Below are 22,125 nucleotides of genomic sequence, written 5' to 3' on the forward strand. Positions count from 1 at the left end.
GCTCGGAGATTAAAAGCACTTGCTGCTCTTGCAGAGAACCTGGGTTCAATTTCCAGGTTTAAGTTCACGGGGGTCAGACACCCACTTCTGCCTTCCACAGGCATGAGGCACACGTGTGGTGCCCAAACACACCTGCAGGCAGAGCACCCATACACAAAAATAAAAATCAAATAAAATCAAACAAGCATTTTTTTTAATAATTCCATTAAAAGCCCAGCACTCAGAAGGCAGAGGCAAGCGAATCTCTGAGTTCCAGGCCAGCCTAGTCTCCAAAGAGAATTGCAGGGCAGCCAAGGCTACACAGAGAAACCCTGTTTTGAAAAACATACAAACAACAAATCCTACTGTTACGTTTCCAGCCTGGAACAGGCGCCTATTTAACATATCAAAGTGGACCTGTCCTCCAGGCTCTCCCAGCATCTCTCAGTCCCTACCTGTTGCAGGGCATGACTGGCACATCCCACCCTCTACCCTGAACTCTCCAGCCCAGGGGCTAGGCTGTCCTTCCCCCAGAGGTTCCTCCCTACAGAATCCAGCACACTCCTTTTTGTACACTTTGTATCTTTGGTCTCCTGGCTGCTGTACATGGCTTTCCTTTCTCCCTTCTCCTCTCCCTCCCCCGACATGGTGCCAGGGTCATGACTGCTCTGGGCTCTCCCAGATGTGTCTGCCTCTGGCTAAGCTCTCCACATATTTATAATAAACTTTCTCCTCCATCATACCTAGGAGCAGTCATGTCTTTTCCTTCCTTCCTTCCTTCCTTCCTTCCTTCCTTCCTTCCTTCCTTCCTTCCTCCCTCTCTCTCTCTCTCTCTCTCTCTCTCTCTCTCTTTCTCTCTCTCTCTCATACACCTTTAATTCCAGCACTCAGGAGGCGGAGGCAGGAGGATATCTCTCAGTTTGAAACCAGCCTAGTGTAAGTAGCAAGTTCCAAGCCAGCCAGGGCCATATAATGAAACCATGTCTCCAAACAATAACAACAACAAAAACCTATTTAATACTATAAAACATGAAAGCCTTCAGGATAAATCTGAGAATAGATGTGAAGCACAGTATATAGGAAACTATGAAATATTGTGTGTGGAGATTAAAGATCTGTAGTGTGGAAAGAAGCCTTATCCAGGTTGGAAGAGGCAAGACTATCAACATATAAACTCTTGCCAAATTAATCCATATATCCAACGGGACTCCTAATGAAGTCAAATTTCAAACGAGTCTAGAATTCACGTGTGAGCTCCCAAGGCTGAGGAACTGAGGGCTGGGGCATGGCTCAGGGCTCAGAGCACAGCAGAAGGGTGAGCACCTGAGTGTGGAGCTCCAGGACACACGCAGAAGCCACTTGCATAGCGTGAGCATCCGTGGCCCCTGTGCTCCCGTGGGGGGATGCGATGCAGAGCCAGGAGAAGCCCTGGAAGCACACGGGCAGGTGCCTGATGTACACCGCAGACGAACAGCAGAGACCTGCCACAGACAGGGGCAAGGATGAGGAGGTGTCCTGACCTGCACACATGTGCTCTGGCATGTGCACGCCCTCACCGACACACATAAATGCATCCCCATATATCTGCACACATGCTGTACATACATAGATAACAACAACAAAAATAGATGCACAGATAAATGATACCAAATCATCACAACTGCCTACGAAAGAGACCAAGACAGCACTTGCTTTTAGAACTTATTATTGAATTACAGTTTTGAGAACAGTGTGGCGCTGGTGATAGAAACAGATAAACAGACCAACGGACCAGAACAGAGTCCCAAGCAAGCCTACCCGACAGTGGCATCTGAGAACTGACCAAGGCAGAATCAGCGAATGGTTCGCTGTGACATTTAGAACAAGCTGTGGCTCTACCCCATAGTCTCTTGACACAGGGTCCCTCACTGAACCTGGAGCTGGCTGGCAGCCAGCAAGCCCGGGAGATCCTCCTGTCTCCCACCACCATCTCTGTGACAGGAGACAGACAAGCATGGGTACACCTGGCTTTCCCATTGTATACTGGGAACTCAAACTCAGGTCCCCATGCTTGCCCAGAAAGCCCACTGTATCAGGCTAGGAGGAAACAAAACAAAACCTCTATAACTTTGGTATAGAAAGAGAAGGGCTTCTTGTTTTGTTCTGTTTGTTTTTGGAGACAGGGTTTCTCTGTGTAGCCCTGGCTGTCCTGGGCTCACTCTGTAGACCAGGCTGGCCTCGAACTCATTGAGATCCACCTGCCTCTCCTTCTGAGTGCTGGGATTAAAGGCGTGCACCACCACTACCTGGCTCAAAAAAGATGTTTTTTATAAACAGATGCATGGTTAAGTCTGGAAAGACGGCTCAGTGGTTAAGAGCACTTGCTGCTCTTGCAGAGGACCCAAGTTTGGTTCCTAGCCCAAGTGTCAGGCAGCCCACAACTGCCTGTAACTCCAGCTCCAGAGAATCCAAAACCCTCTTCCTGCCTCTTTGGGCACTTGAAACTCTGTGCCCAAGCAAGCGTGCGAGCACATACACAAACATCACACCCATAACTCAGCACTCAGGAGGCAGAAGCACGTGGATCTCCATCTCCGTGAGTGTGAGGTCATGGAGGGTTAGGCAGAGAGGCTCTGGCAGTCAACCAATCAATCAATATTAAAGAAAAACATTTTTAAATATTTATCCTATTTTAGGTGCATTGGCGTTTTCCCTACATGCATATCTTGGAACTAGAGTTACAGACAGTTGTGAGCCACCGTGGGTGTGCTGGGAATTGAACCTGGGTCCTCTGGAAAAACAGCCACTGCTCTTAACTGCTGAGCCATCTAGAGAGTCGGGACTGGTAAGTGCAGTCCTCACCCTTCATTAAGGTAAGGTCTCTCTGCAACTGATGGAGACCATTACAGAAAAGCACAACCATTCAAACTGTGGGGCCGTGGGGCCCAGCTCCAGTGGCCACAGCTACCAAACCCTTGCTACCTAAGGCTCAAGGACATATGTGGAAAGGGGGGAGGAAAGCCATGAGAGCCAGGTGCCCAGGGAGTTTTCCACAAGACGAGGCTTCCTGGTAACATCCGAGGCTGCCCCATAAAGTCTCAGCAACATGACCATCCAGCCAGGAGCCGAACAAGGATGACACCAAAGAACAGACCAAACCGGATAGGGAAAAGCCCACCTGGCCTCAGCCCTATGAAAGGAACTACAGGAAGCTGAGGAAATCAGGAAGCCAGGGACGGGGTCCTCCCCAGGGAAGCACACACCAACTGGCCGACCAGTGCCCAAACAGTCAGCCCTGAAAACACACATGTGAGTGATGCAGCGTGGACTCCACAGGCTCTGCTTAGGAATGTGTATGTATATAAATACAAACTTCTGTGCACTAACAACTGTGGGAGAGACGCATGCATCTGGGGAGGCGTGGAGAGGGCTCGGAGAGGGGAGATGTTATAATTAAGTTCCACTCTTAAAATAAGCAGCAAAGGAGACAGCGCTAAGAGCCGACTCGTGGTGGGGGAGGGAAGGAAGTTATCCTGATGAAATTAAAAAGATCTGCTTGCTCTTTGAAAGCTGCCGTCAAGAGAAGAGGTGAAAGGGCAGCCACGCCCCGAGGGGACCGATGTGATGAAAGCGTGCTTGGAGCTCACCAATGCTACAAAGAACAGAGGACAAAAATAGGCAGAGCGGCGGATGCCTGCCCAGAGGGACTCTGCGGGCTACAGAAGGCTCTCAGTCACGGGGTGCAAAGGGGCTGGGGCCTGTCACTGCCACTGCATTCTGTGTTTGTATGCGTCGCCATGTTGTTCGTGTGTGTGTGTGTGTGTGTGTGTGTGTGTGTGTGTGTGCATGCGCTTGAGTGCCTGCGTGTATGGAGGCCAGAGGACAACCTGAGGTGTCATCCCTCAGGCCCCATCCACCTCGGTTTTGGCTTTTGAGCCGGGGTCTCACTAAGTAGCCCAGGCTGGTCCCAAACTCGGAGTGCCTCTGCTTCTCCCGAGCTGGTATTACAGGCGGTGCCACCACCGCTCCCAGTTTTTTTGTGTGGGTTCTGGGATGGAAAGCGAAGCCTGGAAGCCTGCACCACATGGGCTTGAATAACTAACTGAGTCATCTCTCCAGACCCTGAGGACGTCCTGAGATCATAAAAATGATCAGCAGCTGAACAGCGACCGTAGTCACTTCCTCCAGCTGGACACTGGGATTCACTGCAGTGTGTAAAGTCTTGACCACGGCTCCCTGGGGGGGGCAGCAGGAACATAGAGCCTCCCTCGGTCCCCACTGCCAGCCCAGGGCAGCCAGCTGTGTCCAGGTGCTGGCACAGGGATCAAGCCACAGGTTGGGCTTTCGTGGAAGAAGTGCTACCGGTGTGGCCAGCGTGTGGCCAGCGTGTGGCCAGCGGTGTGACCTGCAGCTTGCGGGGAGCCCTGGGCTGCTCCCATTCAGCAGCCTCGGGTCTAGTGGACAGAGCCAGCACCCTCCTTCCAGCCTGCCCCGCAGACAACGGATGCTCAGCGGAGCCCAACACTGAACCACATGGCCTCACTCCACCTCCATGTGACCTTCAAGCGCGCACGCATGTGCATGCAAGTGCCAAAAGCTGATGCCAGATGTGTTCCTCAGTCACTCCACCTTGTTGAGACAGGGCCTCTCACTGAGGCTGTGGCCCAGCAAGCCCCTGAGACCCACACCTGGTATTTCACTTGGGCTCTGGGCCGGAAGTCAGGTGCTCTTGCTTGCACAGCTGAGCCATTTCCCCATCATTGCCCCTTTAAAGTGAAATTCTCTCCTTGGTTCAGTTTCTGGAATAAAACAAATGGGTAGGGTCAGACACCTGGCTGGGGTCAGACTGTGGTAGACCCAGGCCTTGACAGCCAGAAGGTGTCTTCTAGGACCCCACACTGTCCTTGGGCCTCTTCAGGGAAGAGTGGGGGAGAGGATAGAGACCCAGGAGTAGAGCCATTCCTTAACTGAGCCCTTTGGCCTGGTTACCTGGAAAGATTTCCTCTCACCTGTGCTGTCACAGGGGCCAGTAAAGGCTGCGGCCAGGAGGCAGATCTGACAGGAGCCGAAGGCCCAGCGATGGGTGGCCCCTGAAGTCCTGTCACCTCAAAGAATGTAACCAGGAACTCTCAGTGTGTCTGAAACTCCAGGCTAGCAGGGCCCTGACCGGCTGCAGGCCAGGCCCAGCAGAGAGTCCAGCCAACAGATGTCTGCTCCCCACCTTTCCCTCAGGCAGGCAGGCCCAGCCCAAGGGTCTCTTCCCTTCTGCTGGAGGTGACAGCACTACCCGACGGTGAACTGCTGGCTCCATGGAGTCTGGGAACCGGGGGGAAAGAAGATAGAAAGGGTAGGTGGACATTTATTTCCACGTCACAGAAAGGCAGCTGTGGTGTGGCCAAGAGTGAGAGGCAAGTGGTGGCAGGAAGCCAGGAGGCCTTCCTGGAGGAAGAGCTCTTGTGGTGAAGATGGGCAGCTCTGGCTGAGAGGTGTGGAGTGGGGCTGGAATGGCACATGAGGAGCCTGGCAAAGGCCAGAGCCTGGCCACGCCCAGGGCCGCAGGTGTGGCCTCCTGCCTCACCCCATCCTGAAATCCCCTCCGCGGTAACCTTGCACTAACCTTGCACGATTCCACCCATGGGAAACCCTGGAGGCAAACAGGTTGGCATGGAGCCAGCCTGGCCAGTGAGGTCGGGCAGTGGGTTCCAGACTCCGGTGAGGAGCCGGCCACCCCAGCTCTGGGCCAGCCAGGCTTTGCTCTGTAAACTGCGGTGACAGGCAGAAGCAGCTCCCAGGCTGGCAGTCCCAGCCCTGCCCTCGCCCCTGAGGGCCACCACACGGCTCTGCCCCTGCCTCGGAAGCTTCCCAACGGTGCTCTGATTGTTAGTTTTGAGACGGGGTCTCACTGTGGAGCCCAAGCTGGAACTCACAATGTTCTTGCCTCCCTAATGTAAGCAACACCTGACTTTGAAGCTGGTGTGTGTGTGTGTGTGTCTGTGTGTGTGTGTGCCTGTGTGTGTGTGTGTGTGCGTGTGTGCCTGTGTGCCTGTGTGTGCCTGTGTGTGTGTGCGTGTGTGTGTGTGTGTGTGTGTGTGTGTGTGTGAACTGCTGGTAGAGGCCAGAAGAGGACACTGAGTGTCCTGTTCTAGCTCTCTCTATCTTAGGTTGGTGTGTGTGTTTATGTGTGTGTGTCACTGCTTCTGTAGAGGCCAGAAGAGGACACGGTCTCTTGTTCTAACACTCTCTACCTCTCCCCTGAGGACAGGGTTTCTCACTAAACCTAAGCTAGGCTGCCAGCCAGCAAACTCCAGAGCTCCTCCCAGTTCTGGCCCCCATTCACGCACACCAAACTGGGCTTACAAGTACAGGAAGCCACGCTCAGCTTTGTTCACGGGTGCTGGGGATATGAACCTGGGTCCTCGTGCTTTGCAGCAAGCGCTCTTAGTCACCAGGCCAACTCCCCAGGCTCTGACGATATGTTTTAAAACCGACCACTGCAGGTGACCCTGGGTAGCACAAGCCTGGAAGCCACCAGAACAGGAGTGGACTCCAGCCAGGCGGCACCAGAGCCAGCTCCGAACTCAACAGCCGGGAGTATGTCAACCACGTCAGCCCTCAATTCACAGCACCCCAGCTACCTGTGCTCAGGTGCTCACGGCCTGCCACCCGCATGCCCACCGGAACAAAGGCTCCAGAGTCTTGGCCACTTGGCCTGTCACTTGAGATCCTGGATGGGTGCCACAGCCCTTCAGGGTGGGCCTGTGAGCAGAAGGAAGGTCGGTTAAACCTGCACACAGCCCAAGACTGTGTCGGTACCTCAGGAGAGCTAGCCAGGGCCCCTTAGGCCCTCCAGGTGGCCGCTACGCGGGCCCTGGCTCCAAGATGCACCTTCCCCACAGAGACTAGCGACCACCTGCTTCCTGAGGCTCACTGCCACTGTCTGGCCCACTGCTTAGCCAGCTAGGATCCCAGAATACTCTGCCCAACAGCTTGGAGACTGTTCTAGGGCCCGTGTCATCCCCAGACAAGCCACAACCATGCCCTGGGGCAAGAGCGGCTGGGATGTGGAATGCCAGGTGAAAAGCTCAGTCCTAGGCACCCAGCCACCAACACCCAGCCGCTCATGCTCCAACTGGGCCACCAACACTCTGACTGCCCAAGGCCATCAGCCAACCCATCCTCCCCCACCTCCCCCACCCCCACCCCACCCCCCGTGCCCTGCCTCTCCTGGTCTCATTAATGTGACTCAGCCCCTCATTGCTTCCGGGAGCAGGTCAGGTGTGTTCTGGGGCTGAGCCAGTGGGGCAGGTGTGTCCCCCTTGGCCAAGGCCTAGGCAGGGGGAGGAGTGGGGCAGTGGACCCTGTCCATGGAATGTGGCTCTGCTCTAGGGACCTTTGCTCTTCCAAAGGCTGGTACACAGCTGAGATCGTGGCCGGAGAGCCTGTTCGCCACCCAGGCCCGAGGCGAGTGGGCAGCTCAAGGCTGGAGGGTGAGAGCCCTTCACGGGAGATAGAATACCAGCTTCTCTGGGGGTGGGATGTTTTTGTAGCTGCCCCCAGCAACCCCCCTACATGGGTGTCCCGTTTCCTTGCCTACCGTTAGCTGTTTTGCTTTCCTGTCCCACTGGGATGGAAACACCGGCTTCCCATGTAGTCAGCCCTCAGTCAGCCTCAGGACCCTGGATGCTGGAGGGGCTCAGGTTCTCCTCTAGACAGGGCCCCTAGCCACCCCTGCCCTGTACCTCCCTTCCCATTCAGATGAGAACACAATGCTTGTCTCCCCAGTCACACAGGCCCTTCCCTGACCCCTCTCCTTTGGGTCGTTGGCATCTTCTCCCGGGTCCCCAAGGTGCTCAGCCCCTGCTCCACACCTCAGCTAGTCTCGTGGAGGGGAAACCTAGCTTCAGAACTAGCTACAAGTGTAACCTCCGCAAAAGAGGGGTTTTAAACGCCACTGCGTCTTCACGTAGTCAGTTAACTTTATCATATGTGGCTTGTGCTGGCAGTTAAGACCTGACGCCAATGTGCTCCCGTTCTGTCTCTCCTCAGAGGCACACCCAACCCCACCTACACAGCCCAACGCCCCCCCCCCAATCCTGAGTGGCAGCTCTGCCCTCCAATACCATCTGGCTCAGTCACTGTCGATTAGTTATTGATTGGGAGGGGTTTATGTATTTATTCATGTTGCTTTGTTTCGTTTTGTTTTCTGAGACAGGGTCTCTCACTATGAAGCTCTAACTGACCTGGAACTCACTATGTAGATCAGGAAGGCCTTGAACTCACAGAGATCTGCCTCCCAAGTACTGGGATGAAAGGCCTGAGCCACAGTGCCCAGGCGATTTTATTTCTGAGACAAAGTCTCACTTCGTGACTCACACCGGCCTAAAACTCACGGCAATCCTTCTGCCTCACAGCATCCCAGGTGCTGGGACACAGACACATGCCCCTGTACCTGGTTTCTTGGAGGCATCCCTCTGCAGCACCAGCGGTGACCCTTCTCCGCGGTCAGAAGCTGGGACACTTCCTCGATGCTGTGCTTCCAGGCTCCCCCTGCCCCCGGTAAAGCCAAGATCTGCAGTGGTTGTCACAGCTCTTCACACATACACTGGCTTCTCCGTCCCACGGAGGAGACCTCATGGCTAAGCCCTCGCCCTCTCTTTTACTTATTTGGAGACAATCTCACTACGCTGTTCAGGCTGGCCAGGAACGTGTTCCGTAGCCTCGACCCTTAGGGTTGAATCTATGACTCCTGCCTCAGTTTCTCAAGTGTGTGGGATTATCGGCCTCTGGCACCAGCAGCATACCGCACATTAGGCACATTAGGTAAATTTCTGCCCCATTGTAGGCTATATCCCATCACTTTCCAATGCCAAGTTTTAGCCCCCTGGAGTCTTCTGTAACCATGGCAATGCAGTCAGCACTCCCTGGGAGCACCTCTATGATCCTCCCTAAAGGTAGGGTACTCCCAGAATAACAAAGCAGTGCTCCACGGCAGAACCCTTCAAAGCCCATGTCATCCCAGCATTCGGAAGACTAAAGCAGAAACAAGGCAAGCTCCAGACCAGCCTGCGTACACAGTGAGACCCTGTCTAAAACAAAACAAAACAAAACAAACAGAACAGGCCTGAGGCCAGGATGTAATTGGTAGGGAGAGTGCCTAACATGCAGGGCCCTTGGCTCCATCCCCAGAGCTTCATGAAACAAGGATGGTGTTGCATGCCCGACATCCCAGCACGCAGGAGGGAGGTGGAGGCAGGAGGATGAGAAGTTCAAGAACAGCCTTAGCTATGTAGCGAGTTCCAAGCCAGCCTGAGCCACCCGAGACCTCCATAAATAAATAAATGCAAGGCTGGTAAGAAGGCTCAGAGGTAATGGCGCCTCCTGACAAACATGATCTGAATTGCTCCCCATGACCCACATGGTAGAAAACAGAGAACCAACTCTTGCATGTTGTTCTCCGTCCACCACGTGTGTGCGGTGGCATGCACACACATAGTCACACAAAATAAACAAGAGCAGTTAACAAGTGTGACCATCCCACATCTCTGCCTGTTACCCCAGAGCCTCCTGCACACCCAACCTGCCTTTTTCTTGTTCCTCTGCCTCTCCTCTAGCCCCCTCCACCAGCGGCTTCTGTTGGACACTGCTGGGGAATATCGGGGTGTTGGCTCCCCTAACCCCAGCCAATTATGTGGCAGTGGCCATGCACGGCCAGCAAGCTCCCGCTGCCAGCTCCAGCCACATCACCTCTGCCTGCCTGCCTCAGTCTCCCCTCCCAGCACTGCACATGTGGGTGGAGCTGGGGGTGCAGGGACTGTCAAAGGCTCCATTCCGGAAAGCCTCAGCCCCCTCCCCTGCTGTGAGCAGCGCGTGCCTCCCCCAAAAGTTCTCATGCCTTCTAGCCACACTGCACCAGGCTACCCTCTGTCACGCTGAATGACCTTCCTGCCTGGTGCCAACTGAGAACGTAGCAAATGACCCTAAACCTAGTGTTGCCAGGAGCCTAAGAGTCAGGGGCCTGGGTCTTGGGCAGTGTTATCCACATTCAAGATGCACGTGGGCCTGGTCACAGCACCTGTAGGCAGAGAGAAGCCTGTGGGTCTTGGGGCTGGCCCAGAAACCCAAGGAGTCCACTCTGGGGTAGGTATAGCTGGTGTATTTCAGGGATGGAGAGCAGAGGGACACTGTTGAGGTCCCAAACAGTAGTTCTCAGCCTCGCTGAGTCTGTGACACTTTAATACAGTTCCTCCTGTTTCGGTGGCCCTCAACCATAAGAATATTTTGTTGCTACTTCATAACTGTAATTTTGCTACTGTTATGAACTGTAGTGTAATTATCTGATCCTTGGGAGTTACCACCCACAGCTTGAAAACCGCTGGTTTAGGAGGGAAGGAAGCTGCTCAGAGCTGGGGCAGGGGAACAGGCCTCCAGCCCTTGGTCCTGACTGCAGACTGACTTCCAGCACTGACCGGCAGTGGGCAGGCCTGACAAGCCCACGAGGGGAGACAGTGGCTCTTTAGCAGCCAACGCTGTCATGCACAGGTGAATGGCACGGCACAGTATGTCCATATTAGAGCAGAATACTACTATGCCCTGAAAAAGAAGGCTTCCTGGCACCTGCCATCAACACACTGCCAAGTGACTCACACCAGGTCCCAGACAGACAGAGAAGGCTCCTGGAGGGTCAGATTCCTTGGGAAGTCAAGCAGAACGGCAGATCTCAGGAATGGGGTAGTGGAGGGACAGTTTGTTTAATGTGTAAAAGGGTTTTGGTTTGGGAAGATGAGAAAGTCTTGATGGGGGGTAGTGGTGACAGTTGCACAGAATTGTGAGTGTGCTTAATGCCTCCAAACTACACGTTAGAAATAGTTAGGATGGCACACAACACACATAGGCCTGGCGCTGGTAGTACATGCCTATAAACTCAGCTACTTGGGAAAATGAGGCAGAAGGATTGGAAAGTCAAGCCTGGGCAGCTAGGTAATGCAAATTTGCTCTCAGGACAAGTGACTCAATGAACAATCTCAAAACAAAAAGTTTACAAAAAAAAAGGTTATGGATATAGTGTCATGCCTAGATCCCTTGTCTAGAATCCCCCAGTGAGGGGTTGGGGTATGGCTCAGTGGTAGAGCACCTGCCTAGAATCCCCCAGTGAGGGGCTGGGGTGTGGCTCAGTGGTAGAGCCCCTGCCTAGAATCCCCCAGTGAGGGGCTGGGGTGTGGCTCAGTGGTAGAGCCCCTGCTTAGAATCTCCTAGTGAGGGGCTGGGGTGTGGCTCAGTGGTAGAGTTCCTGCCTAGAATTCCCCCAGTGAGGGGCTGGGGTGTGGCTCAGTGGTAAAGCTCCTGCCTAGAATACCTCAGTGAGGGGCTGGGGTGTGGCTCAGTGGTAGAGCACCTGCCTAGTATACCCAGGGCCTTGGGTTCTAGCTACAATACTACAGGGGGGAGAAAACAGGAAGAAGAGAAGAGAAGAGAAGAGGAAGAGGAAGAGGAAGAGGAAGAGGAAGAGGAGAAAGAAAAAGCCCTCTGGGCCACTGCTCCAGACATAGTGTGGTCTGTAAGACCCAATTCCCAGCCTTGACCTACGTTTCCACCTGCCCCCCCCCCACGGGACCCTCCCCTAACCTTAGCCATAATACTCCTGAAACCTTTCATACTGAGTGCTGGACTAGAAGTAGTGTCTGAGTGCCCCCAAAGCCTCCAGGGGGGATGAGAAGCCATGCTCTGAGCCTGTCCCTTGCTTCAGGACTGCCCTAGGGTCATTCTCACCTAGCCTGTGTCTGGGACCTCAAGAAGCTTGGACCTGAAGCCTTGGGCATGGTGTCAGGCACTGCTCCTGACCTGCCTAGTTAGATGCCAGCACTTCCTCCCTGTTCCTCGCCCCTCCAGGGCTGCAGGTCAGGGCTCCCGGGAGTGCAGGTCTGCCCAGCATCAACGCAAGAATGAGTGACTCGAAAACCTCCCAGGCCATCCAGCGGCCAGAGGCTTGCAAAGAGAACCTGCCACCTCACGGACAGCTTTCGGACACACCGAGCACCGTCCTTCTCCCTCAGCTCTTGACAGGACAGAGACACCAATGGAGTCTTGCAGGAGGAAGGACCATGCCCTGTAACAGCCCACTATAGCGGGGTGAGAGGGTATCTGTGGTGGGTGGACCCCAGGTTCAAGTACAGACTGCGGTGAGGGTCAGTGGGTACTGCAGAGGGCCCCGCCTGCCTCCCTCCAGGCCTCCCACAGCCGCTGAGAACTGCTCAAGGCTGCCCCAGAGCCCCCAGGCCTGGGAGTCAGAGGTGACCCAGGCCTGCCATGATGTTAAGGGAAGATGTCATTACTCCCCAAGTACCCTTGGTCCCACTGGTGTGGCCAAGAAGAACAGCCACGGGCTGCAGAAATGGCTCGGGGGTTAAGAGCACTGGCTGCTCTTCCAGAGGTCCTGAGTTCAATTCCCAGCACCCGCATGGTAGCTCACAACCATCTGTAATGGGATCCAATGCTCTCTTCTGGTGTGCATGAAGACAGAGCATTCGTATATATTAAATACTTACATATATACATACATCTAAACAAAGAAGAACAGTCATGAGCCAGTCCACATGACAACACAGAACACGCATGCCTCCTCCTTCAACATGGCCACCACAAGGCAGGAGACTCCAGAACCCCATAGCAGCACGGAAGACCCCACTGCCCACTGAACTTCAGAGGCCTGCAGGCATGCCATTGGAGTCACAGGGCAGGCATTGTGGCTGAGCCCAGGGAGCAGGCAAAAATGGGCTCTTCGCACAGACAGGGTGAGCAGGCCCAGACTGGGCGTCAGGAAACCTGGTCACCTTGTGGACACCCAGGACAGTTCAAGCTGTTGAGACCTCAGCTTCCCTGCTTGTGGAATGAAAACAAGCCTCATACCCTGTCTGCCTCACGGGCAGGGGCTGGGAAGCAATCCGGTGTAGGCCAAGTCTGAAAATGGGTGGCTCGGCCTACAGGCATTGCGGGCTGGCCTGAGAGACAGCCAGTGGCCTGGGACTAAAGGGCTGCTGTGATGCTTCTTAGGTGGATGGCATGGGGCAGTTTGCACTGAGGGCTTAGGACACCCCTTCTTCTTCCTGCCAGGCCAGGAGGTCCAGGGGTGTCTTCTGAGAAGCTGTTCCTGGCCTGGGTGGCCAAAGAATTTGAGGACGAGCCAGCTTCTCTCCTGGGTTCACCACCGCCTAAGTCGGGCTTGGAAGCCGAGCAGGCCGAGCAACCCATCAGCCTTCCTTACCAGGGGCTCTGGCACAGCCAGCTCTCCTGAGCAAGTTGAAAGGCCAGCCTGGGCGAGGGAGGTGGGGAAGCTCCACCGAGCCAGGCCAGCTGGCAACAGTACCACCTAGCACCAGGGAGCCACCACCCCACTGCACCATCGGCAGGGCCCTGCAGTGCCTCAAGAGACCAGGAAAGGGCTACTTCATCTTGCCTAGCTTCCCATTAAGGCTCGGTCAGTGTCTCCTCTCAGGAACACCAGGGTCCCTGGGGTGGCGTGCACTCACTCTGACCGGCAGAGTCTCTGGCTCAGAGGGCTGTCACTCTTCAGCCCAGAGGCGGGGGCGTGGAGGAGAGATGGGAAGGAGGTCCTATTTACAGGCTGTGGGCCTTCAGCCTGCATCTCAGGGAGGCAGCGTGATGTCCCCAAGGAACTGACACCTGGTCTTCTCTGAGGGACTCATGCTAAGCCCCCCCCCCATATCCCCAAAAGGTCTTGCAGGCCTCTCCCCACCTGCATACCCAGATAGGATCAGCCTGGGAGTGCCGGCTCTGGGAGCCTGCCATCTGGCTGGAGAACTTGGCCCTTTCTTCACAGCCAATCCTGCTCTGGTCCCTACAAGTCCCTCCAAACCAGGGGCGACCAAGGGACAAAGTCTGGAAGATGTCTAGCAGCTGTGTCTATGACCCCCGCTGTCCTCCCCCACCCCTTACCCCCGTCCTGGTCCCAGAGAAGCTAAGTATAGAAAACCAGAGGCACATGGCCAGCCTGTCCTCACAGGCGCCATCCAAGGCTCCGCTTCCTCCCCTAGCTTTGAGCTTGTACAAGACGGTGGCCCCAGGCAGGGATGCCATGACGTCACCTCCAGGTAGCTGGGAACCAGGTGGCCCCCATACTCCCGGCAGGCACCCGGGGCTCACCGGCCGCTTTCCCCGCAAGGCAGCCGACCCAATGATTTCCTCTTTTTTCTTTTTCTTTTTCCCTGAGACGCCAAGGTTTCGCAAGGCTGGGGAGGGGAGGCGGCCGCGGTTGACAGCGTGACACGCAGCCCGGCGGGGGAAGGGAGGCGGCAGCACCGGTCGCGCGGGCCCCGCGAGGTGCCCTCCGGATGCTGCGCCCCGCTGCCGCCGGGCCCGGCCGCCGGCAGGTGCACCCGGGGCCGCGCCCCAACCCAGCCAGGACCCGGCGCGTAGCGCGTCCCCGTCCCCCGCGCCCCACGCAGTCCGGTCCCCCCGGCCGCACCCCGCGCCTCCGCCCGTCCCGCAACCTACCCGGAGCTCCGCAGTCGGCGCAGCGCGCGTTCCCCGGCCGCGCCAGCAGCTCCAGCAGCGCCCGGCGCCGCTCCCCGGCCATGGCTGCACGGCCGCCGCGCCGTCCCGAGCGCGCCCGCCCCGCTAGGGCCCCGCGCCGCGCGCCCGCCGCCCGCCCTGCGCCATCGCCGCCGCTCAGCCCGCGCGCCGGCCTCGATCGTGTCGCCGCGCGGGGCCGCCCTGAGCGGAGCTGCGCGCGCGGGGACCGGGGAGCAACGCACGGCGCGCTCGGGACGGCGAGGCCCGAGGGCGGCCCCCAGCGGTGCGGGCGGGGAGCGGCCTCTGCCCAGAGCCCGGCCTCCCCCGGTCCACCCGGGGCGGGGTCGCAGGGAAGTGGGCTGCGGAAGGATGGACCACCCCTCACGCAGGCCGCGCCTGTGGGTTGCAGCTGAGGACGTGGGTAGCGCAGGCCAGCCCTGCCTAGGAATGATCGGCGCTCCAAGGGTCGGAGGGCTCCACCCTCACACGGGTCCAAGTCTTACACCTTCATCCCGGAGAGCTGGGACAGGAGCTGGCCACACCCTCCTGACCCCCGGAGCTGGGTGTCTGCTTCTCTGCTGGCCCTACCATTTCTTTTCAAATCCCATTTCCCCCCTCAATTATAAACGCAGCAGCAGCTCTTTAGAAGCCATTGCCACACCCAGCTGAAAAATGAAAGCCTTTCCCCCAAAGCCCTTCAAGTGTCTGAGCGACCCCTCTTCGCCTTCCAGCCGCCTTTGGACTCTCAGCCCCTACTCTTGCTAATCTGCCACAGCCGGGGTGCTAGTGGCTCTACGGTTATGGCCCTGGAGTGTCCCCCTGCCCCCAGAAGCTCCCTCCCCCCGTTAAGGGCGCAGTCCCCAGGGAAGCTCTGGTGTTGGAATCTTTAAAAGGTGAGCCCTATTGGGAGGCAGTGGGACCCCAGCCTCTTCCTCGCGCTTTCTCTTGCTTCCTGAGGAGGGGGAGGTCAGGATTGTCCTACCGCATCTGTCATGATGCTCTTCTGCAGGTTGTCTTTCTGAGTGTGTAACTTGATTTCCTGGACGCTTGCAATCCTGGCAGAGCCCACCTGGCGGCCCTCTGCTGGGCCTCTACTGTATTATATGTCAGGGCACCTGTCCTTCGAGCCACCATCCGCCGCACACCTTGCCTTGAGAATGGGGCACACCACCTGCCCCCGCGCACATGTCAGAGGTCGTGAGGCCGGTGGCACTGTAGCTTACTCTTTAACCGACCTTATGTCTTTCTCCTGAAGCCCACAGAGCCTGGGTTAGGGACAGGTGGCATTTCCACCTCTGGGCCTGGCACCAGGTTCCAGACCTGGCACACAGCAGGAGCTTGGAGAATGTGAATTGCAAAGACAGACTGATGGGGGCTGGGATTGCGAGCTCAGTTGGTGGTGAGCTAACCTAGCAAGCACAGAGCCCTGGGTTCTGGCCCCAGGCCCACAGAAACCAGGTGTGCGTGCTCGTCGATGCCTCTCATCTCAGTGCAGGGGCGGTTGAGGCAGGAGGATCAGCAGTTCAAGGTCGTCCTCCGCTACACAGGGAGTTTGAGGCCAGCCTGGGCTACACAAAAGCCAGTCTTTCAAAAAACAACCATAAATAATAAAAAAAATAATAATAAATAAACCAGATCTGGAGAGATGGCTCAGTGGTTAAGAGCGCTCACTGCTCTTCCAGTCAGAGGGAGACACGCCTGCTGCCAGTGGCAGCCTTCTGGCCGCAGCAGGACCTCACCATCCTGACACAGAACAGCTGTGATTGCCTGTTCCAGGGTGGCTAGTTCCAGTCCTTGACCTCGCCAGGGGACTCATTTCTTTGGTCTGTGTCAGTGCCCTTACCTCCGGGGCAGATCTTGTGTGTGTGTGTGTGTGTGTGTGTGTGTGTGTTTTCCTGGGGAAAGTTGCTCCACACTCATGGGCTAATGAGGCAGGAGAGAGGCTAAGAGAGTAAGGCTTATGACGTGGGCAGACCCTGGGCACAGTGGGCAGGCCCTGCTGGGCCAAGACCTTCAGTGGCTCCTTGAACAGCAGGGCCAGAGGGGCACAGGCCTGCTGGCAATCCCAGTGAGTCCCTACCAGTGAGGGCCTTGTGGGAGCAGCACTTACAGAGAGCCCTCGGGAAGCTGGGCTAACCTGCTGCCTTGCTTGGGCCAGACCAAGGCCTGTCAAGGGAGGCTCAAGGGCGGTGGACCAGGGATCGACACCCTGCTGTCTCAAGCTCACGCCACCTGCCAGCGAAGATGGTCTGTTCATCTGAACTTTCTTCTGGTCTGCCCTTCGGGTCCCCTGCTCTGCTGTCCAGGCCTGCTCTGCTGTCCAGGCCTGCTCTGCTGTCCAGGCCTGCTCTGCTGTCCAGGCCTGCACTGCCATTCCCAGCCCCAATTCCCCAGCACTTCCCAGGCTGGGTGTCTAACCAGGCCAGGCATCTGCCTCCATAGACCACACAGCCACACTGGGTAGGGCTGGCCTCAGAGAGGGCTTACCTCCTGTGGCATCCTGTGAGTGCAGGGATGTATGCACAGTAGGTCTGCAAGCAGCTGCCACTGGGGGCTCAGCAGCTGGGAGCTGAGCCCAGAGCCCTGGAGAAGCTTACAGCTGCTCCCTGAGCACCAGTGACCTCACCCCTTCCTTCCCACCCCACTTTGCTCCTGTGCCCCCAAACCCCAGATGCCTGGGAGCTGGCCACCCCTAGGGTAAAGAATTGTTCGAGGACCCAGAACTCCCAGGGAGCAGCGCAGTGTGCTGGCATCTGTCCTTGCTCTGAGGAACACCGTGGCAAGCCCTGTGGCTCAGCGGTTTACTTTCTTGTTATCACAAACTGACATTTCCCTCACAGGAGTTCTGAGACCGCAAAGCAAGAACTGATACGGGCCGTGGAGACCCCTCGAGGGTGGCGAAAGGGGTGGCTCTTATTCAGTTGGTGTGTGAGTGGTGTATGCATTCATGTGCATGCGTGTGCATGTGCGCTCTCGGATGTGTGTGGAGGCCAGAGGTTAGTGTTGGGTAACTTCCTCTATTACGCTCTTCCTTGTTTGGGGGGACAGAGCCTCTCACTGAACCTGGGGCTTACCAGTTCAGTCTGGCTGGCTGGCCAGCAAGCCCCACGGAGCCTGTCTCACCTCCCTGGTGTTGGATGGGGTGCCACGACCACCTAAATTCTTACACACATGCTGGGTCTTTATGTTCGCACAACAAACAGGAGCAGCCCTCTTCCCAGATTCTTTTTGTTTTGTTTTGTTTTCCACACAGGGTTTCTCTGGGTGGTCCTGGCTGTCCTGGAACTCACTCTGTAGACCAGGCTGGCCTCAAACTCAGGGCTCCACCTGCCTCTGCTGGGATTAAGGGCGTGAGCCTCCAGCTGAGACAGGGCCTTAACAGGTATCCCAGCCTCCTCCATGTTGGAATGGTAGCCATGCTTTAGCACATCTGCCTTCCGGGCGCTCTTGTTGGACATGAGATGTTGTCCTGGTAATAGAGCCTGTGGCTCAGGTGCTTCTGGGAGCTGTAACCTCCCTCATCTACACATGGTGGGGGGCAGGATGTCAGCATGATGACGGTCTTGTCATCGGAGTCCCTCAAGGGACGGTAGTTACTGCATAGGGAGACTCTGTGCCTAACCAGGCAGAAGGACAGTTAGGCGGAACCCAAGCCTCGGGCCAGGATAGGGAAACTGAGGCTTCCAAGGGAGGTGAAGGTGAGGCCAGGGCATTGAGTCAGTTCATGGTGGGCATCTGGTGGACACGTTCCCTAGGGGGAAGGAGGTTTTCTGTGGGACAAGAGGCAGTGGTGAGAAGGTTGGTGATGGAGCCTGTCAAGAACTCAGTCAGTGTGGACCCCCAGAGTGCAGGGCTATCCCACGGCAGGCAGCGCCTGCCCCAGCTGACTTATGCCAGAGGATAAACTGTGCCCTCCAAAAGACATCGGGGCGCCTGACCCGGGTGCCTGCTGGTGTGGCCTTCTCTGGAAGCAGCGTCTTTGCAGGTGTTGCCACAGCTGGCCCCGGGGTAGATATGGCTGGAGCCCTCACTCCAGGTCTCCCCGAGTTCTGTCTCAGCTGAGCCTGGGGCTGGGCCGGGAAGCGGGGAGCGCTGGCTCTGGAGCCCACTCCTGCTTTTGGCAGGCTCCTCATCCAGAGGGTGAAGCGCAGATGCTTCGGGACACGAGGCTGGAACGCGGGAGCAAGGGCTTTCAGACGCTGCTGCTTCCCACAGCAGCTCTGGGCCGCCGTTGCCGCGCCAGCCCCACCCACCCCACCCCCACAGACAGCATTTTCTTCTCACAACAGAAACAGAAAAATCAGATGGAAAGATGATCTGCAGCAAGGAGTGTTTCCAAGGAGCCTTAAAGGAGCCAGCACAGGCGTTACTGAGAACCAGGCACAGGCTGCCAGGCTGCAATTCCCCAGCAGCCCAGAGGCCAGGCCAGGGACCCCTGATGCCAGACAGGGGCCGGGAGCACCTCACCTGGCACCAAGCTGGCATCATGTCCAGAACGGGAACACCGTGGCGTCTCCCCACAGAACAGATAGGAACCGGGGGCCCCCACGGCAGCAGTGAGCACTAGGGTTCACACGGCGGGCTTGAGGCTATTTAGAACTATTCTTTCAGATTTGAAACGGAGCCTAATCAGTAGGGTTCTTGCCTAGCATGCCAGACGCCCGGGGTATCACCCCAGTGCTGTACAAAGCAGGCAGGGTGGAAGATCCCTGTAGTCCCAGGACTGGAGAGATGAAGGCAGGAGGATCAAGAGTTCAAGGTCATCCTCAGACACACAGCACATAGCAAGTTAGACCAGTCTGGGCTACATGAAATCCTGTAGATAGATAGATAGATAGATAGATAGATAGATAGATAGATAGATAGATGGCAGCAAGGAGACTGACAGGTAGACAGTGAGGGCTGGTCACGTATCCCCTAAAAGTCCTTTCCTCTCCAATCTGGCAGTGGGAGGTGACCTCGTGGCCCTCAGAGGGACAAGGAAGGAAGGGCCTCTGGGGCTGGGTGCACACACCTGGTCTGGAACCACAGGCTCCTGACAAAACGCCGAAAGATCCTCTCCTTCTGCTGGTGCCAGCAGTAACTGCCCCTAAGTAGCGGATGTTAAGGTTTCATGCAAACTGGCTCAGCCTCAAGGAATAGCTCAAGTCGCTCTTAACGAGCCGGTTGTCCTCCGGATGACCCTCTCAAGGGCTGCGATGCCACCAGTGCCCAGCAGGGGGAGACAAAGCACAGCTTTTCCTTTCTCCAGGTGCCAGCACGGCAGGTGACTGTAGTTTCCTCCTTGACCGAGGATTTTTTTTGGGGGGGAGGGGGGTTTTGCGGAGATTGAAAAGCGTTTTGAGACATGGATGTAGCCCTGGTTAGTCTGGAATTCATTATACAGATCAGGCTGGGCTCGAACTAAAAGCCATCTGCCTCTGTGATTACCAGGGTGCGGCCCTACCCTCTCTGCTGCCCACCATCGCTTGGGGATGCATTCCCAGGGCCTCGGGTGCGGTTTTATTCCCTCTGCCGGAGGAATGTCCCTTCCCAGCATCCACCCCACAGGTTCTGTGGAACGGTCCACACTCGGGACCCAGTTCTGAGCCAGTCCCCCAGCCAGTCTCAGGCAGCGTCTCTCCAACCCTTTAAATCCAGCCCTGAGAATGAAAGGAAGCTGTGGTCCCCAGGCAGGGTCCTTGCTCGGAAGGGTGGTGCGTGAGGACACAGGACTGTGCCCCGTTGCCCTTGAGTCCGGAGCAAATGCCCCTGGGCCTGGCTGGTGCCAGGGACTAGAAGTGTGCTGACAGTTTGAGCAGGCTGCTTGGACTTGAGGAAGGGCGGGTGGTAGCTGACCCCACAGACTGGCTGGTGCCCCTATGACCACAGCTTCCTCACACCTACCCGGCTAGCGCTGTCACTGTCCCAGCCTGGCCTGATGGATCCCTGTGCCTCCCACAGCTCAGCTGTGGCCCTACACCTGGCCAAGGTCGAGCATGAGCTTCCCTCCCCTGGCCTGGCAGTGGGGTGGGGGTGATCACATGTGTGGGTGCTCGCCCTCCACTCTTATCTCTGCTACGTGCTCCACACTGCCCTCCAGGCCAGACTGGGCCCCTACTCCTTTGTCCTTTGGACTTGGGTGGGGACAGGCTTCTCCATGGTACAATAGAGGGTGGTACAGGCCCCAGGGTGAGCTAGCTCAAGCCCAACCTGGCCAGGTCTGTAGCCAGGGGCCTGGTGAGGGGAGCGTGTTCTAAAAAGCCATGAGGGTGCAGTGGAGGCCAGATGCTCCTTCAGCGAAAATGCTCAGGAGTGGTTCCTCAGACTCGGATAGCAGAAGGAACATCAGGGCCACATCATCCCACCCAGGAAGGGCGCAATGTGGCCTCAGGCGTGGGCGAGAACCTTCAGACCGAGGCAGCTCACACCACGGTGGCCAGGGCCTGCAGCTCTATGGGACTGCAAGCGAGTGAGCATCTCTTCCTTGAGCGGGGTTGTGTCCTCGTGGCTGTCCTCCCGCCACCTGCCCTGGCTAGGTTCATGGATTTGTATGTGGTGGCTGTGGCTTCGCGTGGTCTTGTTCTGTGATGGCTGCTGGCACCCCGAGTCTCCTGCTGCATGCCTGGGCTCCTCCAAAGACACATGGGGACTCACCCACGACCGGCGAGGTGGTGCTCGCCCTCGTGCTGTTATTTTTTGCTGTTGACTCCATGGACCACAGCTGAGTCACTGAGGGTACTGGGGAGGCAGGCAACCAGGGCAGAATTCTCTGTGGCAGCCTTGCACCTAATGATGGCTGGCCGCTTTGGGTTTGTGGGCTAGCAGAGGGGTGGTGGGAAGCAGGATCAGAATCCAGGATCCTGAAGCACATGCTGCCCATCCCTCCCCTTAGCCCAGCAACCTCCATTTTCCTGCTAACGGGTGGCCATTGTGGGTTCCTAGTACCTCAGCCACCTCTCAGGGCACCCTGGGCACAATCTCATGATGTTTGGTGTGCGTCTGCCCTGAGGGTGACATCTGCACAGGCTACCAGCGGGAGGAGGGGCTGGTGGAGGTTCTGCCTCGGGCCCTCCACTTTCTAACACTGGCTGAGCACAGAGCTGTGAAATTTGATTTCACTCCTCTAGGACAGAACAGGGGGTTGAGATTTCATTCCCAGCATTACGACAACGCCACACTTGTTTGGTGGCTTGATAGAAACCTCTTTAATGTCTCTGGCAATAATAAAATCCCCGAGTTCTCACCCAGGCAGGCATTCATCTCACAGGATTTCATCTGAGCACAAGCTGGGTAGGTCCAGCTCTGCCACGTTGGGGCTTGTCTTTCCCAGCAGGTGGAGGAAGGCCAGAGGGGACAGAGAGCCTTGTGGGTAGGTCTGGCACTGGTCACAGAGCCCAGGTGAAGGCGACACATTCACCCTGGTGCCTCTTCAAACCCAAGACTTCCTGTGGCTGCTGTGGTAACGTGGGCCCGTAACCCCAGCGCTCTGAGCCAGAGGCAGGAGTTCAAGGCCAGCTCGCGCTGTGACCCACTGCCTGGATTTTAAACTTTGAAGAGCCTACTTGCTTCATCATCGTTTACACTAAACTAGGAAAGGCTGACATTAGCGTGCGCCTTACAAGAATGAAATGCACATTCTCAGCAGGTTCTACATTTTGT

General features: G+C 56.6%; 1 protein-coding gene across 1 annotated transcript in view; it reads right to left on the minus strand.

Annotated features, from left to right (window-relative positions):
• The window catches only part of Adap1 (ArfGAP with dual PH domains 1), a 51,886-nt gene extending 37,153 nt beyond the window's left edge, over positions 1-14,733 (minus strand). Inside the window, exon 1 of the mRNA XM_021640718.2 lies at positions 14,467-14,733. Coding sequence (XP_021496393.1) covers positions 14,467-14,548 — 82 coding nt within the window. The 5' untranslated portion in view covers positions 14,549-14,733. The remainder of the gene's footprint in view (positions 1-14,466) is intronic.
• Between the last annotated feature and the right edge of the window lie 7,392 nt (positions 14,734-22,125).

This window comes from Meriones unguiculatus, chromosome 15 (assembly GCF_030254825.1).
Source record: "Meriones unguiculatus strain TT.TT164.6M chromosome 15, Bangor_MerUng_6.1, whole genome shotgun sequence".
Classification (NCBI taxonomy): domain Eukaryota; kingdom Metazoa; phylum Chordata; class Mammalia; order Rodentia; family Muridae; genus Meriones; species Meriones unguiculatus.